The 20,850-nt window shown below is 40.3% G+C and overlaps 1 protein-coding gene across 1 annotated transcript in view; it reads left to right on the top strand.

The window, feature by feature from the left end:
* The window catches only part of LOC122882233 (dolichyl-diphosphooligosaccharide--protein glycosyltransferase subunit STT3B-like), a 61,198-nt gene that overhangs the window by 24,335 nt on the left and 16,013 nt on the right, over nucleotides 1-20,850 (top strand). The window contains exons 2-5 of the mRNA XM_044209407.1: nucleotides 11,100-11,208; nucleotides 12,534-12,821; nucleotides 15,272-15,337; nucleotides 16,373-16,472. Of these exons, the coding sequence (XP_044065342.1) occupies nucleotides 11,100-11,208; nucleotides 12,534-12,821; nucleotides 15,272-15,337; nucleotides 16,373-16,472 (563 nt within the window). The remainder of the gene's footprint in view (nucleotides 1-11,099; nucleotides 11,209-12,533; nucleotides 12,822-15,271; nucleotides 15,338-16,372; nucleotides 16,473-20,850) is intronic.

The following is a 20,850-nucleotide window of genomic DNA, read 5'->3' as shown; positions in this document are numbered from 1 at the left end:
ATTAGCGCTGGCCCAGGGATGAAATAAAATTCTCTACTTGGCTTCTTTTTCTAGCCACGTGTAAGACCATATGTGATAAAGTATAATCTCTGTCTCTCTTGTCCCCTGCTGCTACTTGCCCTTGCTTGTTGTACTGTAGGTGATTTAGAGAATGAATGAGGCTCACCACTTCCTGTGGTAATTTTCACTATTATGATCTGCAGCCTCGTAGGTGCAACCTGAGCAGAAGGTTTTGAGGTCAATTTAGTTTGGAAATTGTAATTTATTGTTAATTATTTGGCTTATGTAAAGCGAGGGGGAAGTTGTGGGTGAGTTGTGCAATTGTTGGTTCGTACCTATACTCACCCTTGGGTGTTGTTTTTTAATCAGCCAGTCATACTCCGGTGCAGTCATCCTCATTGTGTCTCCTTGTTTGCCCCCGCTTACCGCAATATAGGATTTGTGGGGAATTTGATGAGACATCATCAGATTTTAATAAAAGATTTTGCATGAGGTCCCCCTCCTCCCCTGGGCTCTAAACCGGCTTAGTTTTCACTCTCTGGCTCTGACTTCCACACACCTCCTCTGCTCTACCTAACCAAACAAAATCTGGGATGTGGAAGAAGGTTAATCTTTCACACTCCTTTACTCTCTGCGTGTCTTTCTATCCATTTCTTTCTTTCCCTCTCATGCACGTTTTAACTTCTCTCAGCACTATTATCAACCATTCGAACACCAGCACTGTCTGTCTGTTTCAGTGCTGGCCAGGTTGCAACAGATCTTTACTCTGACTCCTTGCTACAGACAGGTTTTATTGTCTTGTTTTCCATTTGATGTGTTACATCTTCTGTTGAGCTACCCGACCCTCCGCATTGAGAGACTAGGACATCACATCAACGTTTTGCTCCTGGGTCTGTTTCAAGATCAGTTCCAGTTTTAGTTCTAAGTGCTGTTGTTATTTTAAAGCTATAGCTATAGGACTTTTACATTAAATGAACGTCTGTTACATTCAAGCCCTTGCCAAACAAGTTCACACACTGCTGATTAAGCCTATCACTGCAGTATACAGAGTTTTTAAATCTGGTGTCTGTGGCGACAGGAAGCATTACAGTCAAAAAAAGGACAAACATGGATAACCATTGGTGTAGCTTTAGCTTTTCCTTGTTGGAGAGCGCTGAGAGAAGGGCCTGAGGGCAGACTCAGATGTCATGTTACTGCTCTTGGACAGGTTGGAAAAATATTTGGAGTAGGCTATGTAGCTATTACATTTACTCTACCTAAATAATGGATTATTGTCTTGGAACTGTTGGACATTTCTCTGTATTTTTGTAACTTCTGAACACGAGCCTGGGGCGAGCTCACAGTAGGCATGCATCATAAGGTTGACAGTGTTTGTGTAATTACTCTCCCTGCCAGCAGGGGGAGACAAAAGCTCCGCATTCCAGCTTTAATGATACACAGGTGCGAACACTTGTGCTGTAATTGATATTGATATTTTTTAATTAGTGAAGCCAAATTACACATTTTTATTGCATTTCCATTTTTCTTGCTGTGGGGCATTTTTGCCTTGTCTTTCCTTCCTCTACTCCACAGCCTCAGCTCACTCACTCTTTACTCCACTGGGGGTGGGGAAAAAATCAGTTGTGGGCAAAGTTCCGATTCTGAGCCATGCTGATTTTAATATTGAAAACACCCTGTAAACAATTTTTAATGAATCCTTTTTAATTAATTAGTTAACTGTTAACTCTTTAATGTATTCTTTTTCTATTACAAAGACTGGGGGGAAAAGCCTCCAAACCTGGGCTGCAGTGCATCGTATGTGTTTTTTGAACTTCAGGTTTCCTTTAGTCCTGCGGCCCAGTTCAGAGCTTTTGTCAGTTGGAATAAAATTAATTAATAAAATAATTTTTTGATAACTGATTAATCGTTTAAGTTTTAAGCAAATTCCAAACATTACCTAATTCCAGCTTCTCAGTTGTGAGGAATTGCTGCATTTCTATCTTATATGAAAATGAATTGAATATGTTTAAGCAATTTAAAGATGTCACCTTTAGGACATTTTAATGGACACTCCACATTTTATCGATCAAGCAATTCATCATTTAATGGAGAAAATACTTAATCAGATTAATCGATAATGAATGTAATCATTAGTTGCCTGCCAATTCCCACTCTTATACTCTATTCTTTTGCTCCTTTTTTTCCTGTGCTCATCCTCCTTCGCTTCGTTCTTCTGCTCCTTTCTACATCCATTTTTACTAATCTCCTGTCTCCTCTTACCTGTTCTTTATCCTCTTCTCCTCCTCCCTTCTTCTCTCGCTCAGTAGATCACATCTCATCCAAGCCTCAGAACAATGCAACAGTTCACAAACAGAGAAGAGGAGAAGAGATGCTATCTTCATGGACTGTGAAATTAGGTTTTACTTAAAATAGGGCCAGTGGAGTTAAGAGATGAGAGTGATTTAGGGGATTGTTGTTTGTAGTTACGGGCAGATGGAGAGGCAGGCGAAGAGAGCCTCATTTCTTTCATGTTGGCTGCTCCCATCTCATCAAGCATTCAGAGATCCCTGACCAGTTACACAACATGGCTGCTTACAAAAAAATGCTATTATAGTTTCTATCTATTTTACCCCAGGCCTCTGACCCCTGCCCACTCCTCTCTGACCGTGTGGCTAGCATTCTCCAGCATGCTATGAAGCTCAGTATATTTTAGCCTGCTGCCCCTGTGACCCCTGCCTCCAGTCCTGTAATGGTATGAAACTATGGCTGCCTGTGCCAGCTCAATGTTCTGCCTCTCAGGGATAATACAGACAAATTTGACTTGGACCAATGCTTCCTCTCCGCTCTCTGCTTGTGTCTCATCCTGACCCCATGCTGTGCTAGTTAGCTGAATGGGTCTCATCAGACAGAGCTCATAGCAATATAGTGTTCTGTGTATTACACCTACTGTTAAAAAAAGAAGTAAGTTAGATTTTTCCCAGAAGCCCAGGCTGGCTGTTGAAATATATTGTTGCTATTTTGGTGTGATGTGAAACCCTATACAGGGAGCCAGGTGACACTTACTAGTAAACTGGCTGCTAATACTATGTTGACTATGTTTTCACGGTGTTACAGCTCCCATTGGTGGTCATTTTGCTTCCCTGTATTTATGCAAGGACACTAATGGTGTGAGTGACAGCAACCTGTTTGGCAATGATGGCTGGAACAGGCTATATATTAACCTAGTCTGCCTAAGTTATTGGCAGCTAATCATCTACTGCTGTGTTTTTTACAGGTTTTTGATGTCTAATCCAGTAAATTTCTCCTTTTCAGGGTGGGACTGACCTATTTGCCCACAGTTTTAGTTCAAGATTTACAGTGAATGTGAAAACACCTTTGTGGGTTCATAGTGCTTTCCAAGCGAAAGTAAAAAAAAACAAGACCACGTAGAGCAAAAGTCAATAGGACACGATTCTGCAACAGTACAGTGGTTTGTTGAGAATCACACATAACACGAGCCAGTACTAGAATTTAACCAATGTAATATTAGCACTTGTAGTTAGTGATACACACTGACTCAGATTTCATTGTCACCGAGTCACAGGATATAGGCGTTGACCTTGAAATCTTAGAAGGTTAATGGGAAGGGAAGGCGCTGGTATGATATGACTGGTACATTAAATTCAGTTATTGTCATGTTAAGAATCTGTTACTGATGGATCAAGTTAGAATCAATGCCACTGTTTTAGATAACCTCCCATCATTGGAATTTTGAAGAACTTTAGCAACACAATTACGTTTTTTCCCCCCAGATATATCTGGAGACTCACTTGACTTGAGAGCAGAATCACACTAGTCATAAACTGTATGTGCTGATTATAGACACCTTTTCTGCAGGCTGTTTTTGAACTGCATATTTTGGACACAGTAGTAGACATACAATACACGCGGTTGAAGTAACAGTCAGCTTTATGGACTCTGTGGTCATACTAATGGCAGTATGGTTTGGCTGGACAGGAGACTTATGAGGAGTTAGTATGGAATAATTAGGAAATTCTGGGCCATGTGTGGCACATTTACTCAGTTACTGTACTTGAGTACAGTTTTGATGTACTTGTACTTAAGTAATTCCATTTCATGCTACTTTATACTTTTACTCCACTGCCTTTATTTTGAAGCTTTAATTACTAGTTACTTTGCAGATTTAGATTATTAATACAAAATATAATCAACAAATAAATGATGTATTAATATAGGTTAAGCTACCCAGCAGTACATAACATAAAGTAGTTCAAATTAGCCACATCTGTACCAGCTGCAACATGAAAGTCGTATATTAATGCATCAATATTTATGATACAATAATATATATAATTCTAAAATGGTCCATTCTGCATAATGAGTACTTTTACTTTTGCAACTTTAAGTATTTTTATTCTAATAGCCTACTCCAGTGAAATTTAAATGCTGGACTTTTACTTGTAGCAAAGTAATTCTACAATGTGGTATTGCTAATTTCACTTAAATTAGAGTTCTGGCTCTTCACTGTAGGAGGTTGGAACACTGAAGATGGTTTGGTCAGTCTCATCCACTGGCCATGAACAAGATGTGAGGAGACTTCTATCACTTCAGTTCAGTAGGCACAATTACAGTTATGATAGACAGTGAATGAAAGGAATGAAATAAACAAAAATAATATGATTAGCAATATTAGTTAATAGAACAAAATAGACAATGGATACATGAAATAAAGGTGTGTGTGTGTGTGTGTGTGTAAATTTCAATGTGATTTTAACATTGCAAGACAGACAAAAACAATACAAGTGTATACTGATAAAAGAATAAAAAAGATGTTTAAAAAAAGGGAGATGGTGGCAGAGATGGTAAGTACATTTATTTTATCTGTCTATATATCTCTGTCCTACTGGTTGTCTCTCTTGTTGTGGCAGGAAGTGACATATTTAGCAGCTAACACTGCACATTCTTTCTTTTCCCCCAGACGGAGGGGTAAGTCCTCCCTTTCTGGCTATTTCTGCTGTTGAGGGCCTGGTTGTGAAACGGGTGCAGTCCCTACACTGTGCTGTTGTCTAAGTCAGAGGTGTAGCATGTCACACCTTTACCAATACTTTTATCAAATTGTCTGACGGGTTTGGGGGTTTCTGGAACAGAAACATTTGGGTGGCGTTTGGTGGATTTACTGTTCTAGTAGTCTGACATGGGGTATCCTGATACATGGATGACAGTTTCCCCATGAATGTCCTGCTTTAAAACCGAGTGTCCCGGTGTCCTGAAGAATCTGTAAATCTTGAAAAATGCCCTGGTCTCATCTGCCCAAAATGACCTGTTTTCAGAGGCAGTTTTATTACATTAAGCAACATATGAAACCAAACACATGCATGACAATGAGGCAGCTCTATGAATTGCTTCTCTGTATATGGTTAAAAGCTTAACTAAATTACTATGTTTCAGAAAACATCTGTCTGGATTGGCAGTCTATGGCCGTGTGTGTAGCTGCATCTGTCTGTTTGCTCCATGGTATCTTAAACAAATATGCCCATTCTTCACAACAATGGATGTGGCGGTTTGAATATGGGATGGGGTAAGGAGACTGAGTTTGTCTCTGTGTCACAGAAGCTGTGGGAAATGACTCATCCCTGCATTTTATTGTAACTCTTCAAATCACAATGATCACCTGGTATTGAAGTGTGGTATATATGTATAGAATGTGGTGGTCTGGTTTATTACATTAACAATTAACTGATAAATGACTAAAGAAAATTATTATTAGATGCAGGCACAATTAAATTATTAGTAGTTATCTGAGAAATTTTAATACTCTAAATATGTCCTTGATTGGGCCATTGAGTGGGAGGGCACTATAGTCAGGTCAAAACGCGGTAACATGTTTTGGTTGTTCGGTGTGTTGGAGGCTGCGCTGTTTGTGTAAGTGTTGAGTTTGTGCACTCTGTATGTCTCTCAGTCTTAACTTTGCCTGTCAGGGTGCACACTTTATTTGTTTTGGGACGTTTTTGTGTAAATATCGTTGTATGCATGTCTTTTATTTGTTTGCATATCAGCCCCTGTGCTCATACTGTTTAGTAGAGCGGTGTGTTTTTCAGTCCTCAGATCACCCTGCAGAGGCAGCCGCTGCCCTGCCTGTCCTTGGAAAAGATAGTAGCACGGGTCATTAAAAGGTGATGCTGCCCTCAGTTTGGCTGCTCTTTGGCCATGTGCCATGTTTAAAGATGCAGCAGAGCAATTGCCAGTGTGCACACAGGGAAGACAAAGGGTGGGCAAAGGGCTTGTAATCAGTAATGATAAAACATCCTATCCTGAACAGACAACCTAAGAGATCAGAATATCTAAAGGGAGATTTTATTGCAAAGTGGACTGACGCAAATAAACAATGTAGTGTTTTTTGCCTTTATTTGAGACATCAGTGATCATCACTTACACCCCCAATCTCATCACTGCACTGCAGCATTTTAAAGTCACCAAAGGGTGATTGTCAAAGGGGACACTACAGTTACTGTCACAATAAAATGGCGTATTGGCCCGCAGGAATTTATGCACGTGCGGAAAAAGTGAACTGTTGGTTTGCTTGTATGTGTATGAAAGTATTTAAGTTCAGCTCAGAGATATGCATCATACTGAATGATTTTCTACTGTATATGCAGTGGGCAGGCTGCAAGTGTTGCCATGGTGATTAGTCCAAATGATGCTTGCATTTTTATTTTCATTCACTGCTCCAGTGTCCGCCCCCTGGGCTCCAGGGAAGACGTTACAGTGAGCCGGCATGGGGCCTGTGGTAAAATAGATTTACCTCAGTGCAATAAAGCTTTCAGCTGTGTCTCAACTATTTACAGACTTCAGTTTGTCTAGCTAACATTTATTTACCTAATGACAACTGACTAAGAATGATTGGTGTTTTTTCTGCAGCACTTTGCTTCCCAAGATGTCTTCATATTTAACCCAGAAAGCTGCTGCTAATGGAAGCTTAACGCTGGATTTGAGACTGGATTTTGTACAAAATCTCTCATGTATATGCCTTGTCAGCAATATATTTAAATGAGAAACTGTTAAGAAAACAGCACATTGTTTTCTCTCAGTGGATTTTAACAAATGGCCATCTAAATATATTCTACTCTGCACAGTAAAGCTAATTGCTAAGAGTGAATAATGCATTCAGCTAATAGCAGTACAATACATCTTATATTTGTTTTATTAGTTTATCTTCCAGGCATAGGGATGTGCCTGACATAAGTAGGACACTATCTGCAGTCTCTGGCTGAGTGTTGCGCTCTGAACTTGGTTCACTCGGTTTCATACCCTAAAGGGATGCTTTGATCAGGTTTTCAGGGCCAATACTGATCACTGATTTACTGTAATTAGAATAGGCCCGATAGATCCATTGGTTCCTGGTCCCCCTCTACTCCACGAACAGCCATTCTAGCACCTCTTATGCACCAGTAAAACTGGAGTATATTTAGTTGTTGCCATCTGACCTTTTAAGACCACATCATAGCCGCTCGCTTCAATCTTGAGTCCCAAAGTTTTTTAGTTTAGGGCCATGGAGCAAGAAATTGAAGCTACAACTCAGATACTAATTTGTTGGATTACACGTTCAATATATAAAACTGATAAACACACAAAATATACACCAAAAATATTCCAAAAGCCCATTTTCATTTAGAAAAGAACTTTGAAAGTCTCTGTTAGCTCTGTCAGTTTGAGCTTTCAGGCAGTAGGAGCCCAAAAATACTCATTTGTACCCCATTATCTAAACATCCCTAATATCAGTTATCAGTCCTAGTTACTAATATTCTTTGGACTAGGACAGGAAACTGTCCAGCACAGTGGCTGGAGCATCTGGAAATTCACTAACCTCTTCTACTTTACTGGCTAAATAGAGTTTCAGAGTAGACAAATTCACCATTTGTTTGGGAGTTGGAGTTAATTTCATGTCCTTGTCTGGCTCAAGAAAGGCTACTTAGCCTATTTCTGGTGAGTCTGCACATGAAAAGAGCTTCCCCATGTTTTAATGAGTCCAGATCCCATGGGTAAGACAGAATTTTGCTTCATCTGAGACCCAGGCTGGAAAAGGTTTAAGAGCCTGTCATCCAGAGTCAAGTGTGGGTGGTGAGTGTTTCTTCTGTCCACTGGCTGGCTGAACGCTGTAGGATACTGCTGGCTTTCTGGGACTGTGATTGAAAAAGGAAAACGAGAGGCACTCTGTCAGTCCAGGCAGGATTCGGAGCACCAAAGACACAATGGATTGTGTGTGTGTATGTGTGTGTAGGCACTTTTTCTCCCCCCTCTTTTTTCAATCAAACGCCCGAACCTCAAGAGTGTGCATGAGCACCTGCACACGTCCTCCTCAATCTAGCACTCTCTCCTAAGGGGGCTGAACAAGCCATATGCTGCATCAAATTCCTGTTTTTTATGGACTGACAGTTTCTACTGAGCACTTTAATACTTGTGGAAAAGCTCAGAGGGACAAGCAGACTAAGTGCTGTGTATCAGCACAGTCTCTGTCTGAAGACCAGGGGCTAGATGCAAGATTTGTACAATAGCAGCATCTATTCTATCTACCGGGCCTGTCTAATTATAGACAAGTCTGTAGTTGGATTGTTCCTCTTAAAGTCTCGGTGGCTGTAAACAACTTATGAAATGGAAGGCAGACAGAAGGCTGAGGAAGAATGAGAAGGTAGAGTGTCAGGAAGAAAGGACAAATCGAACCACTGGAGAGTTTTCTCCTTGTGAATTTTGTTCTTAATTTCTTTTCACATGTCTAAGAGCAAATGTCAATATTGTGTCTACTATGCTGTTATTTCAGATCGCAGTCATTTGTGGAGGTGTGGAAGAGTGAAGTTTGTGCCAGTTTCTCAACAATCTATCAATTAACAGTGACTGGTTTTTCAGCAGATTACTGCATTTCTCTGATTCCTAGTTCCCTGTAGACCTGAACTGACTTCAATGAAAAGATATTTAAATGTATTAGCGATCCCCTTTTCCAGAATATGTTCCTTTCTGTCAGATACTGTGCAAACCTCCCTGTAATGATGTCCTGTACTAGTAGCTCAAGAGCCTAACTGTAAATAGCTTGAATGCTAAGCTTCTGCTAGTATCACAGTGTTGGTTTTTCTATTCAGCAATGCTCTTGGCTTCCCAGTTACCTTGAGTCGTTGAACCTCTGGGTCTGAATTGCTTCGGTGGCTTGAACCTGAAGTTATTCTACAGTTCTTCACGTTGATATTATTTCATCAGTTTATCTGTATGGTATTGCAACTTAGAAATATTTTCCATGCTTTGACTTTGTGTCGACATAGTCACAACTTCCAACTCATAGCTGAGACTTTTGTTGAATCTTTTCAGTTCTGCAACTTGTAAATTCTGTTAAATGCTTTAATTTGAAGCTTGTTGATGTCAACTTTTCCTCAACCTCCTCATAGTGCATGGTGTTTGTACTTTTCATACTTTTCACTGCTGCTTTTCTGGCACAGCTACAGTAACTTGGCCCACCCACAACAGGTCAGCAGACCTGCTTTGTTCAGGTTAATTATGTTGAAACCCAAGATTAATAGAAAAAGAGTAAAATGAAAGAAACTCCAAGGTTTTTCTGGATAATCTAAAATTCAAAAAAAGTTTTAAATTCAAAGTTCCAAAGATGTCTAAATGTCAGAACGTTTCTGAAGGTTGGAATTGGTGTGATTTGGAGCAAATTGAATGAAGATGTGTAAATCCTTTTTTCAAACACTCCCTCCAAGTCCCTCCTAGGCCTTGGCCATGCCTTGTGGACATGCTCTGCAATTTACCCTGTAAGAAGAATGCGTTTCAGTTCCTTACTTGAGGGCTGAAGGCATGCTAATATGCTAACTTGAGATGCAATAGGATCATTCACACTTTAGGCAATGGGCCATTTGATTCTCAAATGAAAAGGATTAATAGTATTTCCATTGAGTCCTCTGCTTCTAGTTTGGCCATTTAAAAAAAAAAAAAAAAAGTATTATTTTTCTGGGGGTTTTTTTGTTTTGGTTTTTTTTAGAGTTTATTTTCACACCTGTTGGTCAGTTCACTTGGTCTGGACCGATGCTAAAAACGTATGCATTTTTGCCTTTTAGTTCTGGTGCATTTCTTGTTCACACAGACTATTACAAATGAACAAAGAGAAGTAAATTGGAAGTTGTATGTAGCACAAGGTTACTCATTCATTGGTCAGTTCTGGTGACTACATGGACCTGCGGGGGTCATTTTTCATTTTCTGGAGACAAACATGAAGCCATGCAGAGCTTTGTTTATCTTCTCGGGTGTCACAAAGAGCTCACCAAGTAACATTGATTATTTGCATTGTTAGTGGAGACTGCAGCTGGACCTCATATGTCATGAATAATGACGAACAGGTAAAAACTGGTTAAGATGAAGAATATCAGTGGATATTCTGTGGATGGACAATATCAAGTAGGACACAACTCTGTTTTAACATTTTTCGCTTTCTGATGTGTCAGGGAAAATCCCACCCCTTACTTGCATGTGGTACCGTGGTTGCCAAATGACCTTGTGTAATATAGATTGCTAATATAGTAGATGCTTAAGAGATTGTTTTCTCCACAGTTCACAATCAGCAGATTGATTTATTTGTACTGGGTGCTTAAATTAATGCTAAAATCACACATTTCCTCTCACATATTCCTGCGGTTGGTTTTACTTCCACACTACAAACAAACCGGACCAAAACCCTCCTTTTCAAGCGGTCTTCGTCTGGTTGTTTGGTCCTCGCCAGAGTTCAGTTGACAGCTTTTACACTAGCCTACATGAACCAAACCAAAAGGGCAAACGCACCAGAGTTTGTTTGAAAAGTTGGGTGTGAAAACACCTAAAAATGTACTCAAAAAGTGTGCAGATTATCCTAAAATATCCAAGAGTGCTGCATTTGGACAAATTAGCATTAAAAATAATTTTAAGATATTTGATGTTGACAGTTGATAGGTTTGGTTGAAGTTGAGCGATTGTTCTGGTAAAACCTGAAGTCACACCCGAGCTTACTGACTTCAGTGAGACACTAATGTCTTCTGTAGCTGCTCTGTTTGGTTTTGGTGGTGTGCCCTGTCTGACAGCCCCCTCTTTCTGTCTCAATGTTGCAGGTTCAACTACAGGTCGACTCACCATCTCACCACCAATGGCTTCTATGAGTTCCTCAACTGGTTTGATGAAAGAGCCTGGTACCCTCTGGGTAGGATAGTAGGGGGCACGGTGAGTGTTTCTTACAGTGTGTGTGTGTGTGTGTGTGTGTGTGTGTGTGTGTCCTGTCGAATCAGGAGGTTGGGGAGGGATTGTGCAAGTGGGTGTACTTTCTGCCTCAGCCCCATCCTTTCTTTGTCCTTATTTCTCACAGTACAGTGAGGGAGTTAGCAGGGAGCACTCACACGACACATGGAGAAAATCTGTCTTCATAACAGCTAAAGGACAGACAGACTGGGGTCACTTTTAACACGTCATTACACTACAACTCATCTCTGAATGCTTATCTCCACCTCCTCCGTATTTTGATACTCCTCTGTGTGATCTGTCTATATGGGTTGATGAAGGGAGAGCTAACTGTTGTGGCCTAATCAGAGTGCACTTTTGGACATTCACATTAGCTGACAAAACAGCTTAGAGTATGTTGTTTTGACTTTGAAGCAACACTTTTGCATCATAGACTGAAATAAGGACAAAGACGATTGTACTTAAGAAACTGCACTATTATACTGCCACTCAGTCTTATGTTTCATTGTAGTGTTTGTTGAAATTGTCTTTGCATTCACTGTATTTATATAGCAGCAGTATTTGGTTAGCAGAGGCAAACCATAGGGGGGTGCTCAGTAAGTTGTAGCTGACAGAGTTAACAGTAACTGTTTTAAACAGCTGCTAAGATTATATTTAATACAATTTTGACAGTTTATTTTATTTAGTTGAGTTTTTTTTTTTTCATTTCGAGGCAGGAAAAATGTTTAACAACATAAGGCACCCAACTGCAAACAAAGTTTTCATTTCCATTCCGGTTACTGTAGGCTTTGATTTGGACTTTCTTTAGCTCTGCTTACCTCTTTGCTATCATCCTCAATATCAAGAAAACTCAAATATGCTTTTTTCAAATAACAAGTTAACAGATTGTTTTGTTTGTAGGAACTTGAGTAATATTTGCTGTCATCAGAACTTTGGTGTTCGAGGTAATGATGCAGGCTGGTAAATCCAGTACCTCTGTGAGCTAGCAACGAGTTTGTAATGTGATTTCAAAAACAATTTTGTGCTCATTCAACTGCTCATTCAAACTGTTAATGATGGCATTTCACAGTCACAGCAGCGAAAAGATGCATGAGGCAGCATTTTCAGTTGTTCAGTGCCCTTGCTAGCGTGTCGATATTGGTGCTCTTCTCATCACATCAAATATATATATTACGTGGGGGACAGACGAAAAAAATAATTTTCTTCAGACTTACCCTTGACTCTTTACAGAACAAATAGATTTGTGTTTCCTGTCTAAATAGAACCTGAGTAATTACTGCCCTTCCCCTCTGTTTCCCCTCTTCCTCCAGGTGTACCCAGGCTTGATGGTCACAGCGGGCCTCATCCACTATGTGCTCAACCTGCTGCACATCACCGTTCACATCCGGGACGTGTGTGTGTTCCTGGCTCCGGTGTTCAGCGGCCTGACCTCCATCTCCACCTTTCTGCTGACGAGGGAGCTGTGGAACCAGGGAGCGGGGCTGCTCGCAGCCTGCTTCATCGCCATCGTCCCCGGCTACATCTCCCGCTCCGTGGCTGGCTCTTTCGACAATGAAGGCATCGCCATCTTTGCCCTGCAGTTCACCTACTACCTCTGGGTACGTCTATACATATTTTAATAGTCCTCCCATAGTCCTAACCCTCCATTATGCAGCTATTTATAACAGTTCTCATTGCTGCTTCAGCTGGCAGCTCTTTGTTAGAAGCTGGAGAATAATATAATGACTTAAAGCTGCAATAATCAGTGTTTTTATATTAACAATGAATCGAATGATTATGTGTAATGTGAAAGGCTTCGCTCTTAGTGACGGTCCCACAGAAAATTATCACCCAACTCGGCAGTGTCCTAGCCTGACTGAATTGCCATTTTGTTTTCCTTCATTATTGAGCCATGAACACATTGTGTTCATGTTTGCAGTTTTCTGCTCGGGAGGGTTATATTTTCCCTAACCAATTAGCAGCAAGTGACATATCTGTCCCTCCAAAGTCATTTTCAGTTGGCACAGAAGTGTCTGTTGTGGTTGCTAGGATAGGTTATTTATTAAATATGCCATTTTAGAATTGTTATTCCCTGTAGTTGACTTGCAACAACCTGTATAGCTGCATTCGTTGCCATGTTTTGGCAATTTTCTGTCACCATTATTCTGACTCAGGCACAGGAAAAGCCAAGTCTCCTCTCTTACTCCCGCCTACAAAGCTATGATTGGCACAGTTTTTTTCAAAATGGGGAAAAAGCTTTCAATAAGCTGAAACAATAAGCGGAACAAATCTGGGAGGTGGTGTAGTGATTTGGAGATCTAGAACCACGCTAGCAGTGTCCCTGAACTCTATGGTGCATTTTAGCCCATGTAAGCTTTAGTTATGTTTTTTCTAATTCACAAATCTTTCTCTCATTAACTTTGTTTCCAGCCACAGCAGACAGCCGTTTCCTGTGAAAGAGCTCTGATAGATTCACTGTACACTACCCGGCAGACAGACAAAGTTAGCGACTAGCTGATGAAGATAGATAGGTAGGTAGGTAGATAGGTACTTTATTAATCCCCAAGCAGAAATTAAGGCAGCTTTGCAGCAGCTCACATCTCAAACACCAAAAACAAAATAAGGTGACAATAAGGAATAAATAAAAAAAAATAGACATCTGAAACAATACACAGTAAGAACAGTCCAGTGTGATTTAACATCCCCCAGCCTCCCCATAGTGGAACATTTAGCAGCTCATTTAACACAACTCTAAATGAAAGCAACTGTTCGCCATAACAACTTTTTAAGGTGATAATGTCACAGATGTTCAGCTTGTTTCGCTGCCCCCAAGTAGCTAAAAAATTGATGAATGCAGATAATTGATTTTTACTGTAGCATATGAAGTTAAACCTTTATGTAGAACTAGATAAAGGAAATGTTAGGAGAAAGTGCCATGATAGCACTATCTTCACATTCATTCGTGGGATCTTGTAAAGCTAAGTGTTCATTTAAGATTTTTCCTAATGCTAGAAGCAGATAATCCAAGTTGTTTTATTTTAACCAGGGTAGTTTCACAGACCACAGCAAACATTCTATTAGTCCCAAAATATTGGTTCCAGTGTCTTATTCATAATACACATTAAAGTATCAAAAAACATTGTTTATGTTGTTTGTGATCAACATAAACATATACATTTTTTTCAGGTAGACGTTTTCCCTTTAAGCACAGATTTAAGCTTCTCTAAATGCTTCTACAGATTTATTCATCACACTGGTCCTCAGTAGTGTGCATGAGACTATATGGGCTAATGTTTTATCTCAGTGAACATGATCAACTACGACATTTCATGCATACCACTGAGATTTAAAGAATGAATCCACCATCCTAGTTATGAAGCCCTGAAGTTACTGTGGTTTGGTGATATGGACAGATGGGGAATAGCAGAGCCTGGTTTAAAGATGAACAGTAAGCCTTGTCTGTATTCTGGATTTTAATCAGATCCTAAATAAATCACACCATGAATAAATCACACACGTAAACACACAGGACTTAAAGCTCTTAAAGATCTGGCATATGCCTGGACAGGAAACCAGAAAAATTTTAATAATAGTCTCCAGTGAATGCATCACCCCTACCCCCTTCTTTCTCTCTCGTAGTCTCTCTCCTCCTCTCATTTACTCTACCTCAACTTTCCTTCTATCCCTTGCCTCCTTCCATCCACCACATCTCATTGGCTCAGCTTCTCCATTATCCGTTCTCATCCAGCCAATAGCACTGCCTCCCACCCGTGCCTTCGTTAAGTCAGGCCTCGTTAGTCTTGTTAAGCCCTCGTTAGCATCTCTCGTGTACTGTGCTGGGGACGGTAAGGATTTGTAGGACACGGTGCTCTGCTTTGTGCAGGTCATTAAAGAGGGGAAACATGATGAATAATTCAGACAGCCCTGTTGGCTAAGCAGCAACAGAGCAAATCCTCAAGGAAAAAATAGTGAATAGAGCAGCTCAGCTTTATGGAAGCAGCTGATGTAGATTTGACTCTGTGTGTGTGTGTGTGTGTTGTTGGTTAACGCTCTCCTATGTAAACTGCAGGTGAAGTCTGTGAAGACGGGATCGGTCTTCTGGACCATTGGATGCTGCCTCTCCTATTTCTACATGGTGAGAACACGCACACAAAAACGTTTGTATATATTGTTTTGTACTCAGATTTGTGAGGGCTTTTATTGACCACATTCATGTCCCCATCTGACACTTTAAACCTTGCCCTAATGCTAACTTCAAAACTAAACACAAATCTGAGTCAACTAAAGGGAGAGCAACATATAGATTACACGCTCACTCTGAGACACAGACCACAGAAGCACCCAAAAATGATCATCCCACTCGCAGATTCTCTGCAGATTAAGGCTAACATCCAGCATTCGTGCATGTCCATCAACATTTGTTTGCCTGACGTCATTGAAAGCCGTTTTCATCAGACAAAAACAGATCTTTTGGGGAACCTTTTCCCATACTCACCTATCATTCAGTCAGACTGTGATGAATCATTTGAACGTCTCCCGCTGTAAGCTGTGACGCCTCTTCTCTGGCAGCTGCTCACCTCCTGGGAGTTACATGACACTTAGAGACAATAAGCACAAAGCTTGAAAAGAGATTCATGTGTGTGTCTGTTGTTCTGAACAAGTGTTGACCTGTGTGTGTGCGCGCGCATGCATGTGCCTTTTTAAGGGTTTTGGGACCGACAGCATAATCTGAATGGCAGTCTTGACGCTGTAGCTCATAATGATTTCACAGCTCTCAGGTGGGCTGTGAAGCTTTGCACCCCCTCCCTCTTATTGCTACCCGTCTCATTATGGAATTGTGTGTGTGTTGTGAATAAGAGAGAAAACACAGCCACCCTTCAGTTCCCAGCCTACAGGGACTCGTGGGCTGGTTACAATATTATCTACTGCGGTTGAAAGTATTGCACAGATTCAACAGGGATCAACATCCCATGATGACAAGAAGCAGTAAACTAACTGTGTACGTGACTGTGTATTTGTGTGTGCATACATCTTTGTGCAGGTGAGCATGTGTGCATACATAATCCAAACAGTTACACCCCTCTATCAATGACTATTATTGCTAAAGCTTTAAATTAATAAAAAAAAATGCTCTTATTAAATACTCATTGTGTGTTTGTTTGTTTCACAGGTTTCAGCTTGGGGCGGTTACGTGTTCATCATCAACCTTATTCCTCTTCATGTATTTGTCCTGCTTCTCATGCAGCGCTTCAGTAGGAGAGTCTACATAGGTGAGATGCAGCGCGCGCACACACACACACACACACACACACACACACACACACACATTTTTGTACTTCTACCATTGTGAGGACCGTCATTGACATAATGCATTCCCTACCCCCTTACCCTAAACTACGGGCCAAAATGTCCTCACTCTGTTGGCAAAAAACGTGTTTCAGTCCTCATTATGTAGCAAGTACAAGTACACACACACACCCCCAAACTTACACATGAATACTTTATTTATGTTCACATTAATTCAAGGCTCTAAACAGATGACTTGGGGGTTTACAATTATGCTCATTTGACATTCAGTGTAGCACATCCAGCATAAACAAACAACATAAAGGGCAAGGTAACTGTACAGTCAGCAGCTACACACACGCACGCATGCACACACACACATTCTCGATTTTCTCTACTCTTTCAAAAGACTCAAAGCCATGCACATTGATGTGGGGGTACTACACAGAGTAGCTTGTTATTCTTTGTCATATATGCACTGTATAAATACTGTTACTTATAATTTATGGCATCTGCTAGCAGCTGATGTGTCTGTAATGAGACAGATATCAGGTTTATACACATCCCCTAGAGAAGGGGCGGAAGAGATTCGTGATAGAAGTAAAAGATGGAAAGTGGAAATGCAGACAGGGGGAAAAAAAAGAGAAGGAAAAAAGATGAAAGCCGTCTTCCCTTCAAAGAGCTCCCCTCGTCGCACTGATCATGAATCAAGTCCTGACCCCAGGCTTACAGCCTCCTACTGATGCTGCAACATCATACCATTATTTCAGATCCAAATCAATAGCCCATACATACCCTACCAGGTCATAATCCTGTGGAAATAATGACCTATCACAACGTAAAACGTACGCAACTGGACAAGGTTAACTTGGCAAGAAAGCTGTGAAATGTGGAATCAAAGAGAAGCCATACTGAGGACTTTCCCATCTTCCTCCCTTGGTCTCCTTCCTCCTTCATCCTCCCCCCTTTCCCCTCACCCCCTGTGTCTGTCTCTCTCTGAAGACCAGCACTGCACATTCTGCCTGCAGCAACACAGTAATTGAGTTAGTTCAAAGTTGTAATAGCTCACTGTGTTCTGTGATGCCTACCTTGTACTGTGATTTGGAGTCCAGTCTGTGACCTGCTGTCACACACCAGCCCCTTCTTGCTCCATCTTCCCTGTCTAATAAAGCAGAAATACTGTGATGAAATCCAATTGGAATTTCATTATCTCATGAGCAGCGTCTCCTCTGCAGCAGAATAGAAAACTTAGAATAGAAACTTCTCTGATAGATGCCTCTTCTCTCTTAACGGGCACCAGCTTGGCTGCTTGTTTCAGTACCAGTCCAGGCCATCACATCGCTGGTGCCATGTGCAGCCTGCTGGGACACGTTCAACAGGCCGACGCCGGGCCCTCATCCATTACAGAGCTGTGCTGCCTGGCTGCCAGTAGCAGGACTAAATGATTAGATTAGACTTGATGAGATGTTTTTCAGTTTGGATGCAGTTCCAGCAGACTTTAGGTAACTGCTAAAACTGCAGACATTACCACATACAGATTTTGCTTTTTACCAACAAATCGAAGAGGAGTAGCAAGAAAGTCTTTTTGTTGTGGTCAAAAAGTACATCAATACCCAAACCAGGGATACTTATTGTCAACAAATTCCATGAAAAGACCAAAACCACCAATGAACTGGTCTACTAACAAACACTGTGTGTGTATCCAAAGCCTGATATACTGTATCTTCTTCCTCTGTGCCATAGAGCTCCATTGTTGTCCAAAAACTATTAAAAACACATCAGTGAGCCACACTGTTGCACTGGGTGACATGCTCCTTCATTAACATGAACACACACACTGTAGTTCATTTTGACTCAATCCCACACACCGTCCTGCTGCCCCAAATACTCACTAGAGCACCAAATGTGTGTATTAATCCGTGCCGTTAGCTAAAAACTACAGTTGCCACCTGTTTTAGGAAATATTCTTCCTATTTAAAAAAAAATGAAACTCTATATTTATGACCCATTTTTGAAGATTTTTGCCTTCAGTAGTAACCAACAGGCTGGGACTGAGTGACACAGACAGGTTAGCGAAGTCAGAAAGTATTGAGAGACGAACGCACTGTTGGTTTTGGTCTTTTGATGGAATTTGTTGACAATAAGAAAAACATAGTTGTGCCTGAAAGTTCCGTCTTTTCCTTGGAAATAGTAGTTTTGCAAAATAATATTAACTCCCATACTAGCTTTTTACATAGCTTTCAGTCGTAAATCATGGTCTTTATCAGCAGATAGATTTTGTCATGAGTCAAAATTATTTTGTCAAAGAAAAATATAAAATAACGCCAGCCTTATTCTTTAATTTAACCTTCATGTATTCTAAACTGTCAAAAAAATCTTTTTCTGTTTCCTTACATAAGTGTTCAAGTTCTAAAGTTGTTGTTTTTTTTTTTGTCAGTTTAGGTTTTGACTTTTAGACTGTAGGCTTGGTACGCAGATAAAAGCTGCATTGTTAAGACGTGTACATCATGGCTTACATTCTGTTATTATGTTTTGGAGTGTATTGGCTGTTTTGACTGTTGAGCCTCAGAATTTCACTCCTCCTGTGTTTGCAGTTTAAATCGAGCATCTCCAGCTTCTTTATGTTTGGACACAGTTTGACTGCAAAGTGGTCTCTGAGAGGTGCAGTGCAGAAACACCACTGCAGTAGCAACTTATCCTCAACGGCACTGCCAATGATGACTGTAACTCGCAAAAATGCGATGAATGTACAACTGACCTCATTATACACATACATTATCATCATTATGACCACACACTGAGATACAAGATGCAACAATATCAGAGGCCTTAAAAAAAAAAGCCTAAAAAAATGTATTTTTATGTATTTCAGGACAGTGGACTAAACATTAACAGAGCTCAAGTGTACATTCAGAGCAGAAAAAATCTTCAGAAAATTTCTAAAATACAGGTGAAACAGTGGTGAAACGTAACCAAGTACATCTATAGTAGTACTGTACTGTATTTGACAGCTAGAGGTTACGATTTTACCTATAAAATGTATGAGGAGCTTATAGATATGTTGTTATAGATTAAACTGCCTAACAATAATAGTTTGAATTAGCTCCACCTCAACCAATTAAAACTGTAAAATAGCACTTACACAATAATGCATCAGCAATAATAATCTAATAATGTAATATATAATAGTAAAACACTCACTACCGGCCATTTTTCCGCATTGAGTACTTTTGATACTTACATTTTGCTAATTATACTTACATGCTTTTATTTAAGTAACTTTTTCAATGCAGGACTTTTGCTTATAACAGAGTATTTTTATTGTGTGGTATTTCTACCTTTACTTAAGTAAAGGATCTAAATACTTCCCCCACTACTGCTTATATCAGTGTAAATATGCATATAATTACAGTTAAAGGGCTGGTGAAGAAAGGTGTTTCCTTGCATTCATTTACCAGAGCCATTTTTATAGAGCAGTTTGTGACACAGTCCTGGTCAGCAGCAATCTTTTTTCCATTTTCCTCGCTCTGGCATTCCTAATAATGTTGTCATCATCAGAAGACAGCCATGGAGGGAGAAAGTGATTAAGTCAAAACAGAACAACCTTGGATCTGCTGCTTTTAAATGTAAATAAAACAGTCCGGTGTGGGGGGCTTCATGACTGTCATATCTAAAGGACTGCAGAGGAAGGAGTAAAAATACATACATGGATAGCAGAATATTTGAGAAGATTTTTTTCCCTTCCAGTCTTGTTAAGGTGATGAGATAATCACGATACAAAATCATTCGAAATATGTGTTGCTCCAACAGAACAGCAATATAATCATGTCTACTTGTGATGACAGCAGGGGAGAGAGTTAAGGTTAGGTTCTGTGCCCAGATGCAAATTGGTGTAGGACCCCCCCCCCCCACACACACACACACGAGTCCCTTTAGTGTGATCTGGTGAGGCTTCAGCCTCACAAATTTATTTTAAGCACAGCCACAGATGAAGAGCAAAGAGTGGAGATTAGAGTCCTCACTCGTATTGCAGAGTGACGACCACGTCATCATCCGTCCCTTTTCTCAACACGGAATAATAATTCCACTTAATGTTCTGCTTTAAGACATCAGTCACTTTAAAATGAGAGCACTAAAAATCTAATAAGTAAGTGTAAAGTTTGAGGGAAAACTCAGAGCAAAGAGAAACCTTTCACTTCTTGTTTCTGCCTCATCTTATCCCAACACACATGTGGTCAGACAAAGTCAACACATCTAGCTAATAAAAAGATTTCTAGCCTGTTGTGCCATTTCTGTGTGTCTACATTTCTCAGCTTGTGTCTCTAGTGTGTATAACACACTGCAGTTTGTTGAAGAAAACTA

This window comes from Siniperca chuatsi, linkage group LG9 (assembly GCF_020085105.1).
Source record: "Siniperca chuatsi isolate FFG_IHB_CAS linkage group LG9, ASM2008510v1, whole genome shotgun sequence".
NCBI lineage: Eukaryota > Metazoa > Chordata > Actinopteri > Centrarchiformes > Sinipercidae > Siniperca > Siniperca chuatsi.
Note: the sequence above shows the minus strand (reverse complement) of the source record. Positions and strands in the feature narration are given on the sequence as shown.